The following is a 19166-nucleotide window of genomic DNA, read 5'->3' on the forward strand; positions in this document are numbered from 1 at the left end:
ACATTTTAAATGGAGAGTTAAACAGGTGTGTTATTATATGTATTTTTCTAATCTACACTGATATTGTTCATTTTAAGTGTTCCAGTTTAGTCCCCTAGTAAATTACGAGACTACTACAAAGGGTTGATGTCTTTTTTTGTAATTTGAACAACATATTTTACTGATTTAATAGCCGTGTTATTAATGTGAGAATATAAAAAAACGCATCTGGGCTGATCCCACACATTAATCAGGACACATTCTATTTTTAGCTGCACGATTAGTGTTAAAAAGTTGAGTTAAAAGTTAAGTCATGTTGAGAGTAGGCTAAGTGTGGATAACATATGTGTGGGTGTACTCCTTAGTGGTTTAGTGTGGGACAATAGCGACATAGGACGCAATAGACTGCTAGGTTTGCATGAGTTGTCATGTAATAGAGTACCACATGCACTAAGGCCAACATGTTTGGACTTGATTTCCCTCTGCTCAATGCAGGAGACCAAAATAAATGAAAATTAATTTTTAAAACATAAGTCGTCTTGAGTTGTTGATATTGCCAATTTGCCCTAACTGTAATTATAAATATTTTAGACTTAAAAAAAATAAGGTCTACAGACGATTTCAACTTGTCTGTGATTGACAAAAGAAAGATACCATTAATCAAACTGGCGACAAATACACAATTAAACCAGTGTTATTATACAGTAGCAAACTCACAGTTTAAATGCTTGTTAGAGAAGAACGTTCACTAGGTCAACAGAAGCACGACAAACAATGGATGCTGTAACTGATACAGGAGTCACGAAAGAGCTAAATAACTGAGCAGATGTTGCACAATTGATGACCAGCCAAATAATCCATAATCTGCACATCATATGATACGTCTATATCTCCTGGACAAGACGGGGAACACAGGAATAAACCTCAAGGAGGGATAACTTTTCAAGGACGGACTGTCGGTGCAATAGATGTCGTGGCGGATTATTTTGGTTACCATGTGCAACCTAAAAAAACTGAGAAAGACACCTTGACACCATAATACAGTCAGTGGTGTAGTCTACCTGGTGTGCACCTGTAAACGTAGCATACCCCCCAAGAAGCTCCAGGATTGCCATATACCTACTGAAAAACGACCAATGACACGCAACATCATACTTTCCATTACATTTCTGATAAATTATGAATTGTCATCTGTGTTTTTCTACATCTTCACCTGAATATAGGTATTTCCACAGTACAGGAAATGAATTTCTTGACGCTTCAAACTTCCCTGGGGAGGACACCCAGACCCCCCACTATTATTTGTTGTTTCTTTTCTATTTTTTTTTTATTTGACATTTTTTAAATTGAAGTATGCCCTACTCACAACAGAAGAATAAAAATGCAGATATATTCTAAAATCGCGGAGGATTTTTTTTTACAGATTATTCTCTGATCTTCCCGCGGCTGGTTCACTTCATGACATCACTAAGTACCCTCCTTGTCCACATGATGGCGCTTAGGGATCAGCGGAAAACGGAGCTGGGGAGAGCGGAGTGAAAACAAGGGAAAGCAGCGTGTGGGGGATAGAGAACCACACACGGGTCTACACATTCTCTGTCTTTCCATGTCTGCTTGTTCTTCTGCGCTGCTGCGGGCTGCATCGGAAACAAGGACGGGAAAGCGGTGAGAAGAGAGAGGCGGACTCCGTGAGATCGCGCTAACAGACTCGCTCCAATCCTGTCACGCAAATTACCGGCAAAGCTGCGCGGCAGTGGGTCCGCTAATGGAGCGTGCGTGCCGCTGGCTTCCGCCCCCCTCCCCCCCCCCACACACCTCGCGCCTCCGCCTCCCGAGTACACTTAATCGGTTATAGGCTAGAGGGAGGCATCCAACTGGGAAGCGCTATTACTCACACAGACACACACGAACCCGGAGTCAAGAGCGCACGGACACGTTCACGGCAGCCAGTGTAATCATGTAAAATCTGGTTGCAAACACACTGTTAGGGCTCCAAGCCCGAGGCTGTAGGAACCGTAGCTTCGACACCGCGGTTGACACCCTATTGTTTTTCTATTGATTATTGTTGGGCCTATTATTCCGCCGATAAAACTCACGCTACAGCCTAACCCGTAGCCTACATGTTGGAGCAGGGGGGGCAGGACTGGTCTAGAACCCTGCAAGGACCTGGACAAAAAAACACGTCCACCACTAGGTGTGGCGCTATCGCAGAGATACGTGTTTGGCCCTACAACTCCCTGAATCTCCTGATAAAGGCCACGCCCATTTCTGCCTAGATTTTTCTAAGTGAAAAATCGCGATTTATTGAAAAACCTACTTTGTGGAACTACCTAGACCGTTAACCGATCTGCTCGACACAAAAGGTTATCAAAAGAATTTTTATTGGATAAAAAATTGCATATTACACAAGAACAAATTTGTGTATGAAAACACCAACTTTGCCATCTCAACCAAAATAAATGCTATCAACGCAAAATCAACGAAAGATTCTTGTTTGCCATGGCCCTCTGGAGGCCCCCCACACATTTTACAAAAATTGCCCTGTAGGTGGTGCTTCAAGTACAAGAAGTTTATTCTTATGAACGGCCCATCTGATTTTTACAAAATTTGGAGTGTAGCCTACCAACTAGGGCCACTCCTGAGGCCACCCCGGCAGTAGGGTACTGATTGGTCAAAGTGGGCGTGGCCTATTGGACCCACATTTGGATTCAGCACTTATACTAAAGTGAATAACTTTAAATTTAGAGGGTAGATTTACAATGGGTTTTGGACCTCACCTACCAAAAATATACATGTTGACCACTAGGTGGCGCTATAATGTCGTCAAACATGTTTTTGCCTGTAACGCCTACATTATTAATTGCAAATTAGAGTCCCTTACATCCACATGTTCCTTGGATCGAGCTGAATCTGATGATATACTGTGCGTAGATCACGCCCTTTTCTTCTAAGAAGTTTTTTTTTCGCAATATTGCACATGTGCACATATGTGAAATTAACATCTTTTTAGAACTCCTCCTTGGCCGTGCGACCAATCCGCACAAAATATTTTATCTAGCATCTCCAGATGGACCTGACCAAAATGTATTTAAAGAATGTTTCTACGGTAAGCACGTTCAATTTAATTTAGCGCACCCAGTAAGAGCGTTCCCCCCATGTTGGCTGAGTCCTGCAGCGGTAGGGTTCAAATCCGACCTGCTGCCCTTTGCTGCGTGGCATTCCCCAACTCTCTCTCCCCCTTTCCAGTCTCCTGTCACTATGATAAAAAAGGGAAAAAGCCCCCTCAAAAAGATGCACAATTTAAGACCCAATAACTTTATCATATCTCGGCTAATTTAAATGCTATCAGCAGACTTGAGGTTATTGTTCAATATCACACTACGAAGATCTGTACCAAATTTGGCAACGATCAGCCGTTAGGGGGCGCTAAAATCACCATGGATGGGTTTTGGCCTGTAACTCATTGCATGCAAATGGGACGTCTGCGATTGCAATTTCACTGCCTTAGTAATGCCTATCACCATGAAACGTGTGATGCTTGTTTGGCATGCTGCTCTGAGGCGCTGTACCAAATTTGGTGAAGATCGGTGATTGGGGGGTGCTAAAATCAACGTTGATGTGCTTTGGCCTGTAACTCAATGCATGCAAATGGGACATTTGCAATTGCAATTTCTCTGCCATAGTAGTTCCTGTCAACATGAAAATGCTTGTTCAGCATGCCACTCTGAGGCTCTGTACCAAATTTGGTAAAGATCAGCCGATAAGGGGCACTACGTTGACAAGTTTTGGCCCTTCTATTCAATCAATGTGAATGGGATATTTGCAACGGCAATGTACCACAGACCTTGCGGCTCACACCTCTCGATATTTCCTGACGTACGCCTCTCCATTACCCTTTGGGTCCCGCATTTGCTCGCTCCCCGGGTTGTCGGAGGCTACTTGCGTTGTGGGCAACTGGCACGATGAGGCTTGGACCCCGTCATAACTGCTTGCAGTTCTAGTTAACAATGCAATTACAATGTTTAGCACATTTCAGCTTAATTTCTGACTTCAAGCATGTGGTTTTGCAAAACAAAGCCTATTAAGAAAGACTAACTTTGATTGAAATATGTCCTATATAGGCTACCATCATTTATTGTGGTGGAGACGTTTGTGTGTTTCTGTGAACTTGAGGGCTGTATTGTCTGGAGCCAATTGGTCGTACTAAAATGAATCTAGGCCTACTTAAAATATCTAGAAACCATATAACCATATTATCTTTAAAAAGCAAAGATATAGGCTAAATGTAGGTATGATGTTAGGTACTGTATGTTCATATATTTTTTGTTGAGCTAGTTAAAAGAAAATAGTATTTACTTAATTTTAAATTTAAAAGTGGCAGGTAAACGTAGCCTAACTAAAGTAATTTAGCAACTTAAAAGTGAGATTTAACAATGCACTATAACATTGTCTGGCTCCCATTGGATAATATAGAAAATAAAAAAGAATGAAAATGAATGCAGCAGAGCCAAAAATATTGCCTTTTTTTCATGCATTCATCTTCTTACCTGTTGCCTATACCATTACTCCCGATGCAAGTTTAGTTAGAGATTCAGGCCTAAACATAGTAGCTGTACATGTAGCCTTAAGATGCTAGCCTCAAGAAGATATGACGAACTGGCTACCGAGCTCTGGGAATGTAGCTAACCTTTTTCAACGTTAATATGGGCACCTGAGGCTGACTAGTGTTAGGAGCTAAACTTAAAATGTCAACCTGCTTAAAGTGGTCAAATTTAGGCATATTGAAAAACAGTGGAATTAACCAATTCAATACTCAAACAATATAAACTTCTCAGCAGGTTGTTAAAATCTTTGAAACTCCAAGAAATAAATACCCAGAAGATGAGATGTACCAATAAATAATTTGAACCATGAGGTTGTTTGTTCAAAGGGAAAGGGCCATTTCAGTGCCACATTTAATCACACTGTGCTACGCTGACTGCCGCTTATCAGAAGAAGTTGCTTTAGTGAAGATTAGTGGCTTCAAATAATAACATTAAGTGACTCATGTGGCTCAGTATAAAAGAAATGTGTTTCCAAATTGCAATTGGTGATCAGACTAGAAATCTTATACATGAATTACTTTACTGCTTTAACATGATCGCATTATAAATTACATTTTTAAAAACTTGCAGAATGAGCACTTAAGCTTTCTCTTTCAAACACACACATACACACACACACACACACACACACACACACACCACACACACACACACACACACAACAACAACAACAACAACAACAACAACAACAACAGAACAACAACAACTACTACTCTCTTATAATGCACAGTGATAACCTCTCATTTACTTTCCATTATAGTAATATAGCAGGCCTGCTACATTACTATATAAGGAAGTAAACTCCACCCGTGTGTTTGTGATGTGAGTTGTTGTTCTAATTGCTGTTGCTGCTTCGCCTCCAGCTTCCCTGCTGAACTCACCCATGCCTCACACTTCTTAGTAACATGCAGTTATGATGACAAGTACTAGAGTTCCGACTCAAGCTGCCTGTTCATGTGGTGCAGCCCCCCACCCCACCACCTCCTTCCCCACTTCCTCCTCTCTCTCTTTGAAGCCTTGTGGGATGATGACACCCGCCGTAATCGGTGGATGCTCAGCTTCTGACATGACACACAATCGAGAAACCCTTCCGAACTGATCCGGGTTTCACTGTTGCTTTCAGGCACAGTGCGTCCTCTGACAAGTGGAAAGGCCTTTCACGGGAGGATAGAGTGGAAGCCATTGAGGTGGGGCCATGATTGACAGCCCTGTTGAGAAAGCAAAAACCTGCTTCTGTTCCTATCTGATTTCCACTCAGCAGCGGTGCACATTTGCTCTGCTGACCTGCCTTTTCCCCCCTCTAACTGGATCTGGGATCAGTTTAATTTCAGAGGGGGAATAAGATTAGTGTTTCTGTTTGTGTATAGCTTTGCTTCCAAGGCAGATTTTGAATAAAAAGGATATGTGAAGATTGGGGAATTACATTTTTGCATTAACCTAACCACTTTATTTAAGTACACCTCACTGGTACTTTACTTCAGTATTTCAATTTTGGGCTGTTACATTACTACTCCTCAACCGTTAAATCTAAAAAAACATAAAATCTATCTGACAGATGTAGTTACTTTGCAGAGTATTTTAGATACAAAACTAAATAATTATGAAGACTAAACTAACAGTATAAAAATAGTAGTTACAGTAAAATTAGCACCATGTGTGAGGAAAAGAAATGCTGTGTACAAATTTATACATAAGAAATAATAATAATGTAACTCTAACAGGCACCATTCTGCTGCATTTTAAGTACTTTTACCTATGACACTTTGAGTGCATTTTGCTGCTAATACTTCTATAATTTCATTAGAGTCAAATTTAAAATGGACTTTTACTTGTAATGGAGTATTTTTACATACTTTTCCTTTAGCGGCTTTGATTTATAAGTAAACAATTTGACTATACTTCTTCCACCACTGTAACTAATTACTTTTAAGAACTGTACTTAAGTACAACTCTGAGGCACTACTACTTTAGTTTGTTATTTCAATTTGATCCTCTTCATATTTTAACTTCACTACATACACAACAGAGATATTGTACTTTTTGTACTTTGACTACATTTATTTGATAGCTATGATTTGAGTTACTTAGATAAAGATGCTAAAAATCTAAACATATCAAATACATTAGATGACTCTCCATCCAACACAAAATCCTAGCCTCACATCGACCAGCTATAAAAACAATACTGCTTTCATGTTATTCCATAAGTGGTATATATATATCTATGTATTAGAACATTTTCGGTGATAACGTTCACACAGTATTATCTGTAAAGGAGGGATTTTAATGGAGCATTTCCACATTGTGGTACTACTTCACTAGCAGAGGTAGAATAAAGAAAAAGAGAACAGAGAGGAGTCGGAAGTAGGATGGGACAGAGTCTGAGAGACAGATACTCAACCAACAGGTTTTGCCGTCCTTGTACGCATTCTTCCCATTCTTGCTGAGCAACAATTCTTAAAGAGAGATTCATCTGCTTTAGTCTAGAACAAACCTGGCCTACATGTCTCTGATTGGGCATGGAGTATCAATCCGGTCACCCTCCCTTCCCTCCTTTATATCATTCCTGTGAGCCTATCCTTTAAAGTATGTGGATCTATTTTAAATTGCATTCAATGAATCAGTCAGACATGTTTTGATTCAACACAAGACAGGGAGATTTATTTTTGTTGTTGATGGCTACACAGTAAAAAACATGTTTTTATAGTTTCACACTGACAAGAAGTGTTGACCAAAGCTCCAATTTCAAACTGAGCACTTCCATGAGTGCACATTCTGTATGCAATGCTTATGGTGGGCTATTTCTGTTGCAGGGGCTGTGTGTGAGTCCCCCCTGTTTACCAGCAGTAAGGCCTATAGTTAGAAAGGTACAGGGGGAAATTAGCTGTCCACCATCACTGCTTGAAACTGGCTGGTGCAACAGTTTGGTTGAAAGCGTAATCTGAATAGCTTGCCAGTACTGTAACTGGCTCAGACTAAAGTTATCCGTAGGGGATATAATCGGGCCTGTAATATTCCTGCAGGGACTGATATTGTGGATGTGGTAATGTGACTTGTACTTTTATGACATTTTCATTTCCCATTGTATCACTGTAATTGCGTTAAAATTGGACAGTTGCAACAAGGATATAATTTTTTGGCATGCCCATGGTGTGGCACTAATTACTTTATTATTTTTACACAATTTAGGACATACTGGATTATTACTATGTTTTCATAGTTAATATGTTGAATAGAATGTGCTAAACAAAGGAAACACTTAACCCAGTTTTAGGTGTGACCAGTGGGGGAAAATATGTACATTTTCTAACTGCTGTATTTAAGTAGGCTACAGTTTCAGATATAACATAGTTTTTCTTTATCCTACTCTATCATGTTTTGATCCCTCAGGTTTATCCTGTGACCCTTAGGAGCGGTCTGACCCTGAGGGTGGAAACCACTGTTGTCAAAACTCCACCTGAACCAGTTATGCCAGTTAAAGGTCTGCTTAAAAATGGGAGCATTTACAAACTAATAATGTCATTTTTTATTATATACGTTAGGTCACTTAATATAGCAGGGGCTATTCTGTCTGCAGAAGGAATACTTTCACTTTTGAGTTTGTAGGCTACTTTTATAAATTTAATTAGTAATGGCGTATTTTTAGTAATGACGTATTTTTACAGTCATTCATTAATTTATTGGTAAATTTAATCAAAAAGCTAGTTTTCTGCATATGTTTGATTCAACAGTGGCTCTCGTCATTGGTCCAACATCAACTTATCCCGTCTCCGATTAAACGCAATCGGCCATCTGATTGGCTGTCTGCAGGCCTGAGCAGTGGGCTGATGGCTGGGTTATGAATATTCATAGCACCGGGCCTGCTCGGTCAGGCCCGGCCTCACCCTGAACGTGATCGGAACAGAATGTGGGATGTGTCGATGTAGCCTAACGTCAGTCATTTCTTTCACCGGAAGACAACTCATAGCAAAGAAGCACAGCACATTGTCAGTTTGAGATGAGACTGTGTCAAACAGTGAGTTGAGCATGCACGATAAAGCGGTACTCCGTAGCATATTTGGCCTAGATTTGGCAATTTGAAGCCACTCCTCTTTTAGACAAACTTTCAAACGTCTGCTGTGCTGCGTGGTATTTCAGGTCGCTTGCCTGGTTAACTGGAGAGGGAGAACCTGACGAACCGGTTGTGGGGCCGCCTATTACGAAACCTGCATGTGTATAAAAGCGCAACCATCCTCCCGCAAACTAGAAACTACGACAAGGGCTCAAACACTCATCAAGGGGGGAACTCAACTCGCCTGACAGCCAATCCCCGCTGCAGCATTACAGACCAGAAGACGCTCCTGTAAGCCGATCAGCTCGGAATTAAAGCAGGACACTCACAGAGGAGAAAAATAATCGACACCAGAAACTCACATCTTCGCTTTTATTTCTGTTACAGAAGAAAAAAGGGAAGATGATGATGCAGCCCCCAGAAACCCGCGCCCAGAAAAACTCCCTCTTCAACGCCATGAACCGCTTCATCGGTGCCGTCAACAACATGGACCAGACCGTCATGGTGCCCAGCCTGCTGCGGGACGTCCCACTGGAAGAGGACAGGGAGTTGAGCTCCCTGAAATCAGTCGAGGACGAGGGGGACATGTACAGCTACTATCAGCTGCTCAAGTCCATCCGCAGGGACATCGAGTGGGGGGTCAGGTGCGCAGCAGCCGATGAGAGGCGCAAGGAGAGCATGAAGATCACCCGCATGAATTCGTCCGCATCCACCTCCTCATCCTCCTCTTCTAAATCCTTATCATCAGACGAGGAAGAGGAAGAGGACGACGATCTGCAGAAACAGTTCCAGTACCACTTGACCGGACTGCAAGGGGTGCTGTCCAAGCTCACTCTGCAGGCCAACTCTCTCACCAAGCGCTACAACCAGGAGATTGGAGGATGGGGCCATTAAGATCGGAGCCTACAGAAACTGAAGGACCCGATGTTTTTGTTTGTTATTGGACTGGCCCGACTTCTCTCAACGGGTCTTGTTTTGCTGCTGCTGTTACTACTGATGAAATTTGTGGACAAACATTTGAATGATAGAGAACAAAAATTTGCTAATTTCTCCTGCACGGTGTTGGACTACTCTGTGGTATTATTGACTGTAGATGTGTTGATCACGATGAATGCATTTGTGCACTTAAAAACCAAACTTATGTTTTGCACTCCAAAGTTTTTAACACACCATGCATTCAGCGCCTGTGATACGCAGATGAAACATATTTAAAACCTTTATTTAATGTATAATTTATTACCTTGCACTGTATTGTTTAAGAGTCAAATGTTATTTCAAAGTTGGAGAAAAATTGGACTGCATGAACTACAGGACCTGTCGTCTGAACCGCCCCTCCGAGGGGGATATACTGACAAAAGATTTAGCTTCCTGTTTGTGTTGCTGATGATGTCAGTGTGTTTAGATGCATTTGTCCGTGTGTGACCAGTGCTCCTTCAAGTCTGATGTGTCTGTGTCTTTAAATTGTGCTTGCATGGAAGGAGGCAGATGCGAACTGTATAGCTGCCTGTGATCTCCCAATGCCCTACATGACCAATGAACCAGAATCATCTGCTGATGCTTCTGTATAGAGAATTATGAGGGTTTCCACAAGATGCATTGTTGTTATTGTATTGTCATTTATTTACTACTATCATTGGATTATTGGACATGCCAATCTGTCCAAAGTAAGCAAATGCTTTTGTATGCACCTTTTGCGCCATTTTTACTGATTTGTGTTTCTTAAAATAAACTTTTATATGAACTGACTTTATTTGTTTAAAGAATACCTTTTTCATGAATGCAGTTATGATTAAAACTGACATTAAGAACATTACAGAACAGACCGCACAACTTCTGCACGATTTGTACTGATTTTTGTTCCTTGAAATAAACTTTTATAAGATCTGACTTTATTTGTTTTTAAAAAGAAATACATGAATGCAGTTATGATTAAAATTGACATTAATAACAGAACAGACAGGACATCTTCACAAACAGAATTTGGCCTATTCAGACCACAAAAACGTTGTAATAAGTAGGCCAAAACCAATTTATACCTTTCTGCATGTCCCTATTCTCCAATGTGCAGTGTTAGTACAGGGAATACCTGATATATTCCGTGCGTTGTCAGAAAGCACGTTTTGAAAAGTCTGTGGTATAGAACATCTTCTGAGTATAACGCATAAACAAATATTGTTGAAAATGAACTATATTTTCTAAGGACGTTTTACTTTTAAATGCTGAAAAAATCTGAGACTTGGCCAGCAATTCACAAATTTGAAAGGGCTGCGGTAAATAGTATAAACTGACCAAAGTATGTCAAGTATCAGGACAGAAACACTATTTTCTGCATATCTTCTTGAGAGTGTCAGAGAGTGTTCAATTCTTTCCCTCATATTAGAAAACAGATGTTCATATACAGCATGAAAACAGTGCAAAGTCTCAACTGTTGTCCTCCCCTTGTAAAGTGGATGCTGTTCAAGAGTTGTATTTTCGTTTAGATAATGTTTAATCACTGCACCTAAAACATCCAGACATTCTTTTAGAATTGGATGTTCATTTTTTATTATTTGTGTTCGAATGCGAATTATTGGTATCTGTAGTAGTGCCTAGGGCAAAACAAAAATCAGTTTTGGTTCAGATTCAGTTTCACCTTTAGCCAGCTGCAGGTTGAGGAATGTTGCTGCAAGCTTCAAGTGACAACACCTTGTACCGTTGTTTGTTCAATAATGTAGCACGTACGAGTTCATTCCAACGCATCCAATGGCCATTTTGTTCTTTCATTTCTTCGTCTTATTTGTTGTGTCAAGTAAACATGTCCCAGAATACACTGAAGTAGCTGTCATCATGGAACGAAACAGTAAAAACGTTAACTGTAGAGCACAGTAAACACATGTTGCAGTAGCGGAACAGCAATTACAAGTTCGTACTGGAATCAGTTAAGTTTGCTTTTTATTTTGGAATATATCTATTTTGAAGAAAACAATTCTCCCTCATTGCTGTTTGACTAACTGCCGTGCAGCGACAGCCTCAAAGGCCACTGAGTGAAATGGGTGCAGCTGGGGTTTCAGTGTCACAATAGCTCAATAGGCTTCAACACACACACTTTCCAGTTTCGTTCTCTCACTCTCTCATACACACCTAGACATTACATTAAACCCCATACAATAAGAAGAACACATGCAAAAATGTCTTATTGATACTGTTAATTTGCCTCTTTTTAGGTGAAAGACAATAGCAGCGGTTACTTTAATAGATCTCAACATGCATGCCATACTGGACACTACAGCAAATAGATGACGCTAAATGGCCTAATGTCATTCAGCTATACTCTAAAATACCAATTTTTGGAGCAAAACTGCATTATATAAAAACAGTTTTGTTCCAGTGGCAATCACACTGATGAACAAGTTGTAAGAAAAAATGCACGATTTGCCCAGCCTGTAATTGTGCAGGCCTATATGTTAATTATTGATTCATTTGTTTTTAAACTTCATGGTAGTCAGTTTTGAGTGTTTTCGTTGATATTTATATTCTAGCGTCTTGATTAGCACTGGAGAATTAAGCGTTTTATTCATTGTCCCATTGTATTGTGATTTGTTGTCCCATCACATGTTGTCTCTGGTGTCTGAAAGTCTATGGATAGAAATAAAGTAACCCAAACCTGATATATTCTATTATGTAAGATATATTCATAACATATGCTAGCAAACAATCTTGCTATGTCAAAAACGTATGATTAATTCTAAAAAAAATTCAATTTTCTGATTTTTATTCAGTCAATAGGCCTATGTAAAATGACCAAAAACGTTCTAAAAATGACTATTGGTTTTAATATTGTCCTGTCTGTCTCTTTTCAGAGAAACATGAAACTTACAAACTCTGTTATCCAGATAAAGTCTAACAAAGAGAACAAACAAAAAAAACAAAGAGATCCTAAACATCTTTAGAGGCTGTCATTGAATGGCAGTGCTTTCACTGCACGTATAGTGTCAATCTCAAAGTCACAGATTCCTTCCTGAGGCTTTTTCTTACTGCTTCTAACAACGAGATCCTAATTAGCTAAGTTGTAAACACAGTGATTTTTTGTCCGTTCGATGACACTTGGCTTCGCCCTGTCATTGGTGCTTTTTGTCCCTTTGTGCGCACGGTAGAAACCGGAAGTAGGCTGCAAGAAAAGCTCCAGCAAAACAAAAACACATTGAAGCAAATTAATCCAAAGTCATAGTGACTCAAAAATGAACAGTCAAAACCCAAAGGCAATAAGTAACTCTTCACCCTGCGTATTTTTTAATACAGATTCAGAAGACTATCGATGCGTAAGTAACGTTAGCTAACGTAAGAGTAAACTCAGTATTTAGCGAAGTTTTGTTAGCTAATTAGCTAACAATAGTTAGTTAGCTGCATAACGTTTCACTGTTATCTTGCTTTTCGTTGGTAATAATGTATTCGACCTGATTGATTTATGGATCGATCGATCGATAAATTGATGTATGAAGACCTGGCACCTGCATGATTCCCAATCCAAAACTGCAACTGGAAAAGCTGTCAGTGATCTAACATTGCTAACTAGCCACATTGACTGGCCCCATCAAATAGGAACGTTGTAACTAATTAAAAACCGACCGTTAAACTAATAGCATTACCTGCTAACGGAGAGCTAACATTACTCACTTGTGTCTGTCATGGTAACAACTAAACTAACTGAAGCTAATAATAACATCACCAGCTTTATGCATTTTAGCTGTTAATCATACTTAGCTAATGAAACAATGTTTACCATGTTATGGATAATATGAACAGAGATAAGCAGAGTGTTTCTTATCTTGACATGATAAGTGAACCTGCTTCACCAGTTTGCTCAGTGATAGAGTAGTTAGTACATTTACTCATTTTCTTACTGAAGTGCTTGTACTTGAGTAATTTTACTGTATGCTATTTTATAACTTTATTACAATACGTGCCTGAGTGAAATGTACATAACACCATATATATATATATATATATATATATATATATATATATATGTATGTTGTGTTGTGTGTGTGTGTGTGTGTATATGTGTGTGTGTATTTATTTATTTATCCAAGCACATGTGCTGTAGCACTGAACAGTTTGAATGCATTTATTGTAAGTTTCTTTGGACACAGGCATCAGCCAAATGAATATAATGTAATGGTTTGTGATGTTGTTGTATTTGATTGCATTTTACTGTAAGCTGTTCCAGTTATTTTGTTCAGACCAACAGGAGCACTGTACAATGTGCAGTCCAATATAACAGCACCAATCGTAGACTGGAAACTACCAAGAGGTTGAATCAACACCTCTCTGGCAAAGTTTCAAGCACAACAATTGCACATCATGACCCTCACAAATAGATTCATATTATATTGCACTGAATGTACATGCTGTTGGTGTATTCAGTCCAAACCCTGAGGATATTGTGTAAGATGATGATAAACCTGTCAATGGTTTCAGAGTAACCTTGTTAGGAAATACCAGGCTTGGATCAGTTGTAGCTTGTCGCTAAATCAAGGCTGACATATGGACAGATTAGTTTAGAAAGAGTTTTGTTTCTGGAGCAGTGAATGTGTTAATGTAAGTAGGTGTAACTTTTGCATGTGAGCAGCTTTTGGCTTCAGGTTATCATCCACTCTCTTGACCTACTGTAACTGAGAATGCTGCAGTAATGCTGACTTGCCTTGAGCCCAACTCTCTCCTTTTACAATAAGCAGTCACTCATGAGTGCAAGCGATCTATTACAGGGTTCCATATACTGTCTGATTAAACCAGATACAGATGGCCCACATTGACTACGCCAGCTATATCAGTTTGAGTTGGTCATTATCACTCTTCCAATGAAAACTAAGTATTCATACATTCTTCCGTTCCCCATCAACAAAAACATAATTTTCAATATTTTAATAATCAATGTATCATACAAGTAATTTTTCAAGCAAAAACAAACATTTCCTAGCAACAGGTTCTTCATTGTGAGGATTTGCTGCTTTTCTTTGTTTGATGTGATCATAAAGTAAATATTTTTTAATAGGGCTGCAATTTACAACAATTAATCTGTTGAATATTTTCTCAGTTAATCGATTAGTTGTTTGGTCTGTAAAATGTCCTCCCAAGATGACGTCCTCAAATGTCTTGTTTTGTCCTCAACTCAAAGATATTAATTTTACTCTCACATAGGGGGAAAACAATTAGAAGATTTTCATATTTAACCAGCTGGAATCAAAGTATGTTTTACTTTTGTCTGAAAAAAATTACTCAAACCGACTAATTGATTATCAAAATAGTTGGAGATTAATTAAAAAATTGACAACTAATTGAGTATTCGATTAATCTTTGCAGCTCTATTTCTTAGGTGTTGAGTGTCAGTGACACAGGGTCATTTATTCTGACAACTCATTTTATGGACCAGCTGATTGCTCAAGAAAATAATTGGCAGATTATTTGATAATAAATAATTAATTGCAGCTCTGATTACTTTTAATCATTTTGGTGTTAAGTTGGGATAGCCTTCAAAGGGTAACTCATGTTAATGATTTGCACATGAAAACCATGATACAGATGTTTGTGTGTCTTGCAAATCATGAGGAAAATCCATACCCAAGAAGAGCAAAATAAACTTTTCAAAAAGCAAGATCACTCATGCACTATTTAGTGCAGCTACTGAAAAAAAAAAATTATTACATAAAACTTTAAACTCACTTCTATATATTTAATAAAAACAGTTTCTTGGCTTTTTTGAATAGAGTTCCCTGTTTCCTGCAGAGGGACACGTGACGTGATTGACTGATTCAAGGTAGCCGTTTATTGTAGTGACTGCACCGAGGAAGAAGGTGTATCACAGCAGAAGTGTACAGCTCGTAGTGTGGACATGTCGTCTTTATTTTGCATGCAAGACTGGTACTGGGCCCTTCATTTTCCCCGAAGCTTTCAGGACTGACTCACACATTTCTCATGTTTTACATTCCTTCGCTCTTTTTCTTTCCTCTCTTGTTTTTGCTCAGAGTAGCTCATCGATCCACTTCAGCTTGAATGTTTTTCATTTCACTTAGCTGTCATTTAGCAGCCCTCTGTGTTTTATGGCATGTTTAAATGCATCTAATGCATGTGGAGGTTATGTCCATAAACACTTTAGATGTCTAAGGTGTCAGTACATTGCAAATACTCACATTTCTAATGCTTTTGTTGCCTGAAATATATGCAAACTCCTTTTCATTACACTTCCTTTAATTGCACACATGCTTGCACAAAAACACACAAAAGACATGATTGAGCAAATAGCAGTCTTGTCAACCCAGTCCTTTCTAAGCTTATGATTATAATGATGGCAGTACTGTATTTGAATTGCACCTCTCAGGATGTCACAGTTCTTTATTTAAAACAAAAATATTATACAATGTAAGTAATGCATATGTCAACTATACACTTTAATACTTCTTCTAGTAATTAATTGTTTCTGTTTTACAGGCGGTGATTTTAACTGTAAAACGAGCCACAGGAACATTCTCCTTAGTAGGATGGTAAATATTTCCTCAAATAATTTCTTTCTCAAATGATAAGCCTTGACCTTTATTCACACCAGATAGTTTAACGGCTCATAGCTAAAGGGCTACGCTGTATTTGAGTTATATCTACAATTTTATATGATATCGAAGTGGTGGAAGAGTTAACTGTAATATTAAATATTCCCTGTAGAGGTTTAGATCTCTTGTAGCCCTATGGAGCTGTTTTTTGAGGAGTGGGTTCCCGTTTTGTTTGTGGTGGATTTAAAATACATAAAAATTGTCTTTGCAAATGTTTTATGGGGAAGGAAAGTCACTTGACACGTTTGTTAGACCTTAAGGACACACATAACTTTTGTTTGTTTACAAGAAAAGAACTGCAGGGTCCCTTTAACCTGTGCAAACTGTGACCACTGCAGTAACCCTGTAATAAATTCAATTGTTGGAAAGCTTGTAATATTCACCTTTTGTTGAGGCTGTGTTGAGATATGTGGGTCTAACTATGTGTTCATTTTAGAAGCTGTGGTTTTCAGTGTTGTTGTGCTGTCCTCACCCTTTATGTCAAAGATATATGTCAATAAATTAAACATAATTCAAGTCTATACTGTACTATTCTAAAAATTAGTTTTATAGTGAAACTAAATGATTTATTTCAAAGTTTCACAAAGCCAGTTCCAGGGTTATGGCCTAAAGCAGGGGTTCCCAAAACTTTCAGCCCACGACCCCCAAAGTAACGGTGCAAGTGACTTGCGACCCCCCCACTATAAACGTATATAAACATTGCGCGCAACCGCGCACGCACTATAGGCGTGAAAATCTAAAGAGCTGTTCCATTTTTATTTATTTGCTTGGTTTTATTTTAACCATAGCCACTAGTTTTATCTTGTGTTAAAATCATGGCTAACATATGCTATTTCTAATCGTTTTTAAGTTTTTGTTTTATTTCTGGAAATCAACTTGCGACCCCCCCTCTCTGGCTCGCGACCCCCCTGTGGGTCCCGACCCCCACTTTGGGAATCACTGGTCTAAAGAATGTAGCATGTAATAATAATAATTAGAGTGTTTAATAGACACAAACAAGGGAAATTAATATGTTGGGACCCAGATCTCTTGTGGAAAAAAGCAAAATTATTTTAAAGAAGTCAATCGATGTTTACCATTTGTTTCAATAGTCAGTTGTGATTTTGCAGGTGGCATAATGATGAACTCTGTCCTAACATTTTGGCTTCAACTTTTAGCTTCGGTGGTAACTTTTTGGCTGGGGACTTTGCTTCTTCAAATGCTGCTAAGCACGTCTGTAGCAGGTTTTCTACAGGTTTCATTAGTTCAGCCAAAACAGGCATTGCTTTTATGGTCAGTAATCCTAGTATAAGCTAAAGAATGCATTGGCCTAGGAGTTAGAGTAAAGGTTACAATAGAGTAGGTCTGCAACTAACAATCATTTTCATAGTCTATTAATCTGTTGATTATCTTCTTGATTAATTGATTAGTTGTTTGGTCTATAAAATGTCAAAAAAATGCTGAAAAATATCATAAGTAAGATAAAGTCCTCAAATGTCTTGTTTTGTCCACAACTCAAATATATTCAGTTTACTGTCACAGAGGAAAGAAGAAAATATTCAATATTAAGAAGCTTGAATCAGAGAATTAAAAAAAAGGACTTAAGCCAATTAATCAATTATTAAAAAGGGTGATTAATTTAATAGTTGACAACCAATTGATTAATCAATTAATCTTTGCTGCTTTACAGTAGAGCCTGCAGGGAAAGTCTTTGAGTTTTAATGATGTATTTATGTGCAGCAAGACATCATATCAGCAAATTACTGGTCCTGTTCAAATTGTTGCCCTTGCAGTTTTCAAGAACCATCTCAATGTTGTCTTTCTTCTCTCTCCACAGCTTTTTCATGCTGTTTGTGATCTGGCTGCTTCGCAGGTATCACTCTTTGGCTCAGGTAAATTTCCACTACAATGTACAGTATATTTTTATTCTTTTTTGTCCAAATTCTGTGTCTGCTTCTTTGCCACCAGAAATATGCTCAATTAGCCATAGCAAATCTTGGCATAATTGAACCCAATTAAAATGCAAAGATGAATCAATTTTGGAGTTAATTGACTCGTGGTTGTTCTGTGATAATGACGGCTGTCATTCCTCTCTCCAAATGAGGATGTTTGCATTATACTTTATTATACTACGGTCTGACAGTACACTGGACACAATTAGATGAGGCTCTTTTTCTTCTACATCCTTTTCTTTTTTAATTCAAAATAATTCCAAATGTCTTAAGCAAATCAGTGTTTGTTTGAGTATGCGGCCTGTATGGGGTTTTTGAAGCCAGTCCAGCAGGTCTGTCAGGTTTAGCAGCGCTCCACGTTATGCTCCTAATCTGAAGTAAATGACAGCATAACGTGGGGCTAGGATGCATCCTCTTACCTCTGGAACAGGTCGCACAGAGTGGCTTCAACTTCTCTTTCTTTCCTGCTCCTCCTCCTCTGTTCCTATCACACCACATAAACCCTCTCCTTACGTCCATCCCCCCACAAAGGTTATCTGTCAGTCAATAGTCTTTAGTGCTCTCTCTTTAGGGCTTTTTCTGTCTTGTGTGCGTGCGTGCATGCCTGCATGTGTCTGTGTCCTACCATTGCCACAGTTTGTAACCACCTCTACACACAGTGGGTATGCAGAACAACTCCCCTTCACCCATTATTGTTTTGTTTCAGATAATATACAATGAGCTCAGTTTGTGTAGAAGGTATAAAGGAAACTCTCTTCTCCATCCTGTGATATTTTCACAAGGTTGTCACCAAGGAAGTCGTATGCCAAGCTGTCATTCACATCAGTCATCATTTGAATTTCCCTAAGTAAATCTAAATGCCCTGGCAAATCCCTCTTCATGTTTTCCTCTGATTTTCACTGTACAGAAGATGATTCTCAGCCTGACGGTAGCTGCCTTCTTTGATAGCATAGGATATGTTATGGTGAGTTACTCAAGTGCGTTTCACTAAACACCCACATAGAGTTTATTTTGTTGGAGC

The 19166-nt window shown here is 38.9% G+C and overlaps 2 protein-coding genes across 4 annotated transcripts in view; both read left to right on the plus strand.

The window, feature by feature from the left end:
- The first annotated feature begins 8747 nt into the window (after positions 1–8747).
- On the plus strand, positions 8748–10380 carry LOC116698225 (mid1-interacting protein 1-B). Its single transcript, XM_032530031.1, has one exon. It carries the CDS (start codon positions 9037–9039, stop codon positions 9526–9528), a length of 492 nt encoding a protein of 163 aa, XP_032385922.1. The 5' UTR covers positions 8748–9036; the 3' UTR covers positions 9529–10380.
- Positions 10381–12744: 2364 nt separating this feature from the next.
- si:dkey-100n23.5 (cyclic AMP receptor-like protein A) overlaps positions 12745–19166 on the plus strand; it is a 48208-nt gene continuing 41786 nt past the window's right edge. For 2 of the 3 annotated variants that reach the window (XM_032529881.1, XM_032529883.1), the window contains exons 1-4: positions 12745–12932; positions 16099–16151; positions 18031–18085; positions 19053–19109. In XM_032529881.1, the coding sequence (XP_032385772.1) occupies positions 12852–12932; positions 16099–16151; positions 18031–18085; positions 19053–19109 (246 nt within the window). In that variant the 5' untranslated portion in view covers positions 12745–12851. The remainder of the gene's footprint in view (positions 12933–16098; positions 16152–18030; positions 18086–19052; positions 19110–19166) is intronic. The other variant, XM_032529884.1, reaches the window with a different exon arrangement.

Source organism: Etheostoma spectabile, chromosome 11 (assembly GCF_008692095.1).
Source record: "Etheostoma spectabile isolate EspeVRDwgs_2016 chromosome 11, UIUC_Espe_1.0, whole genome shotgun sequence".
NCBI lineage: Eukaryota > Metazoa > Chordata > Actinopteri > Perciformes > Percidae > Etheostoma > Etheostoma spectabile.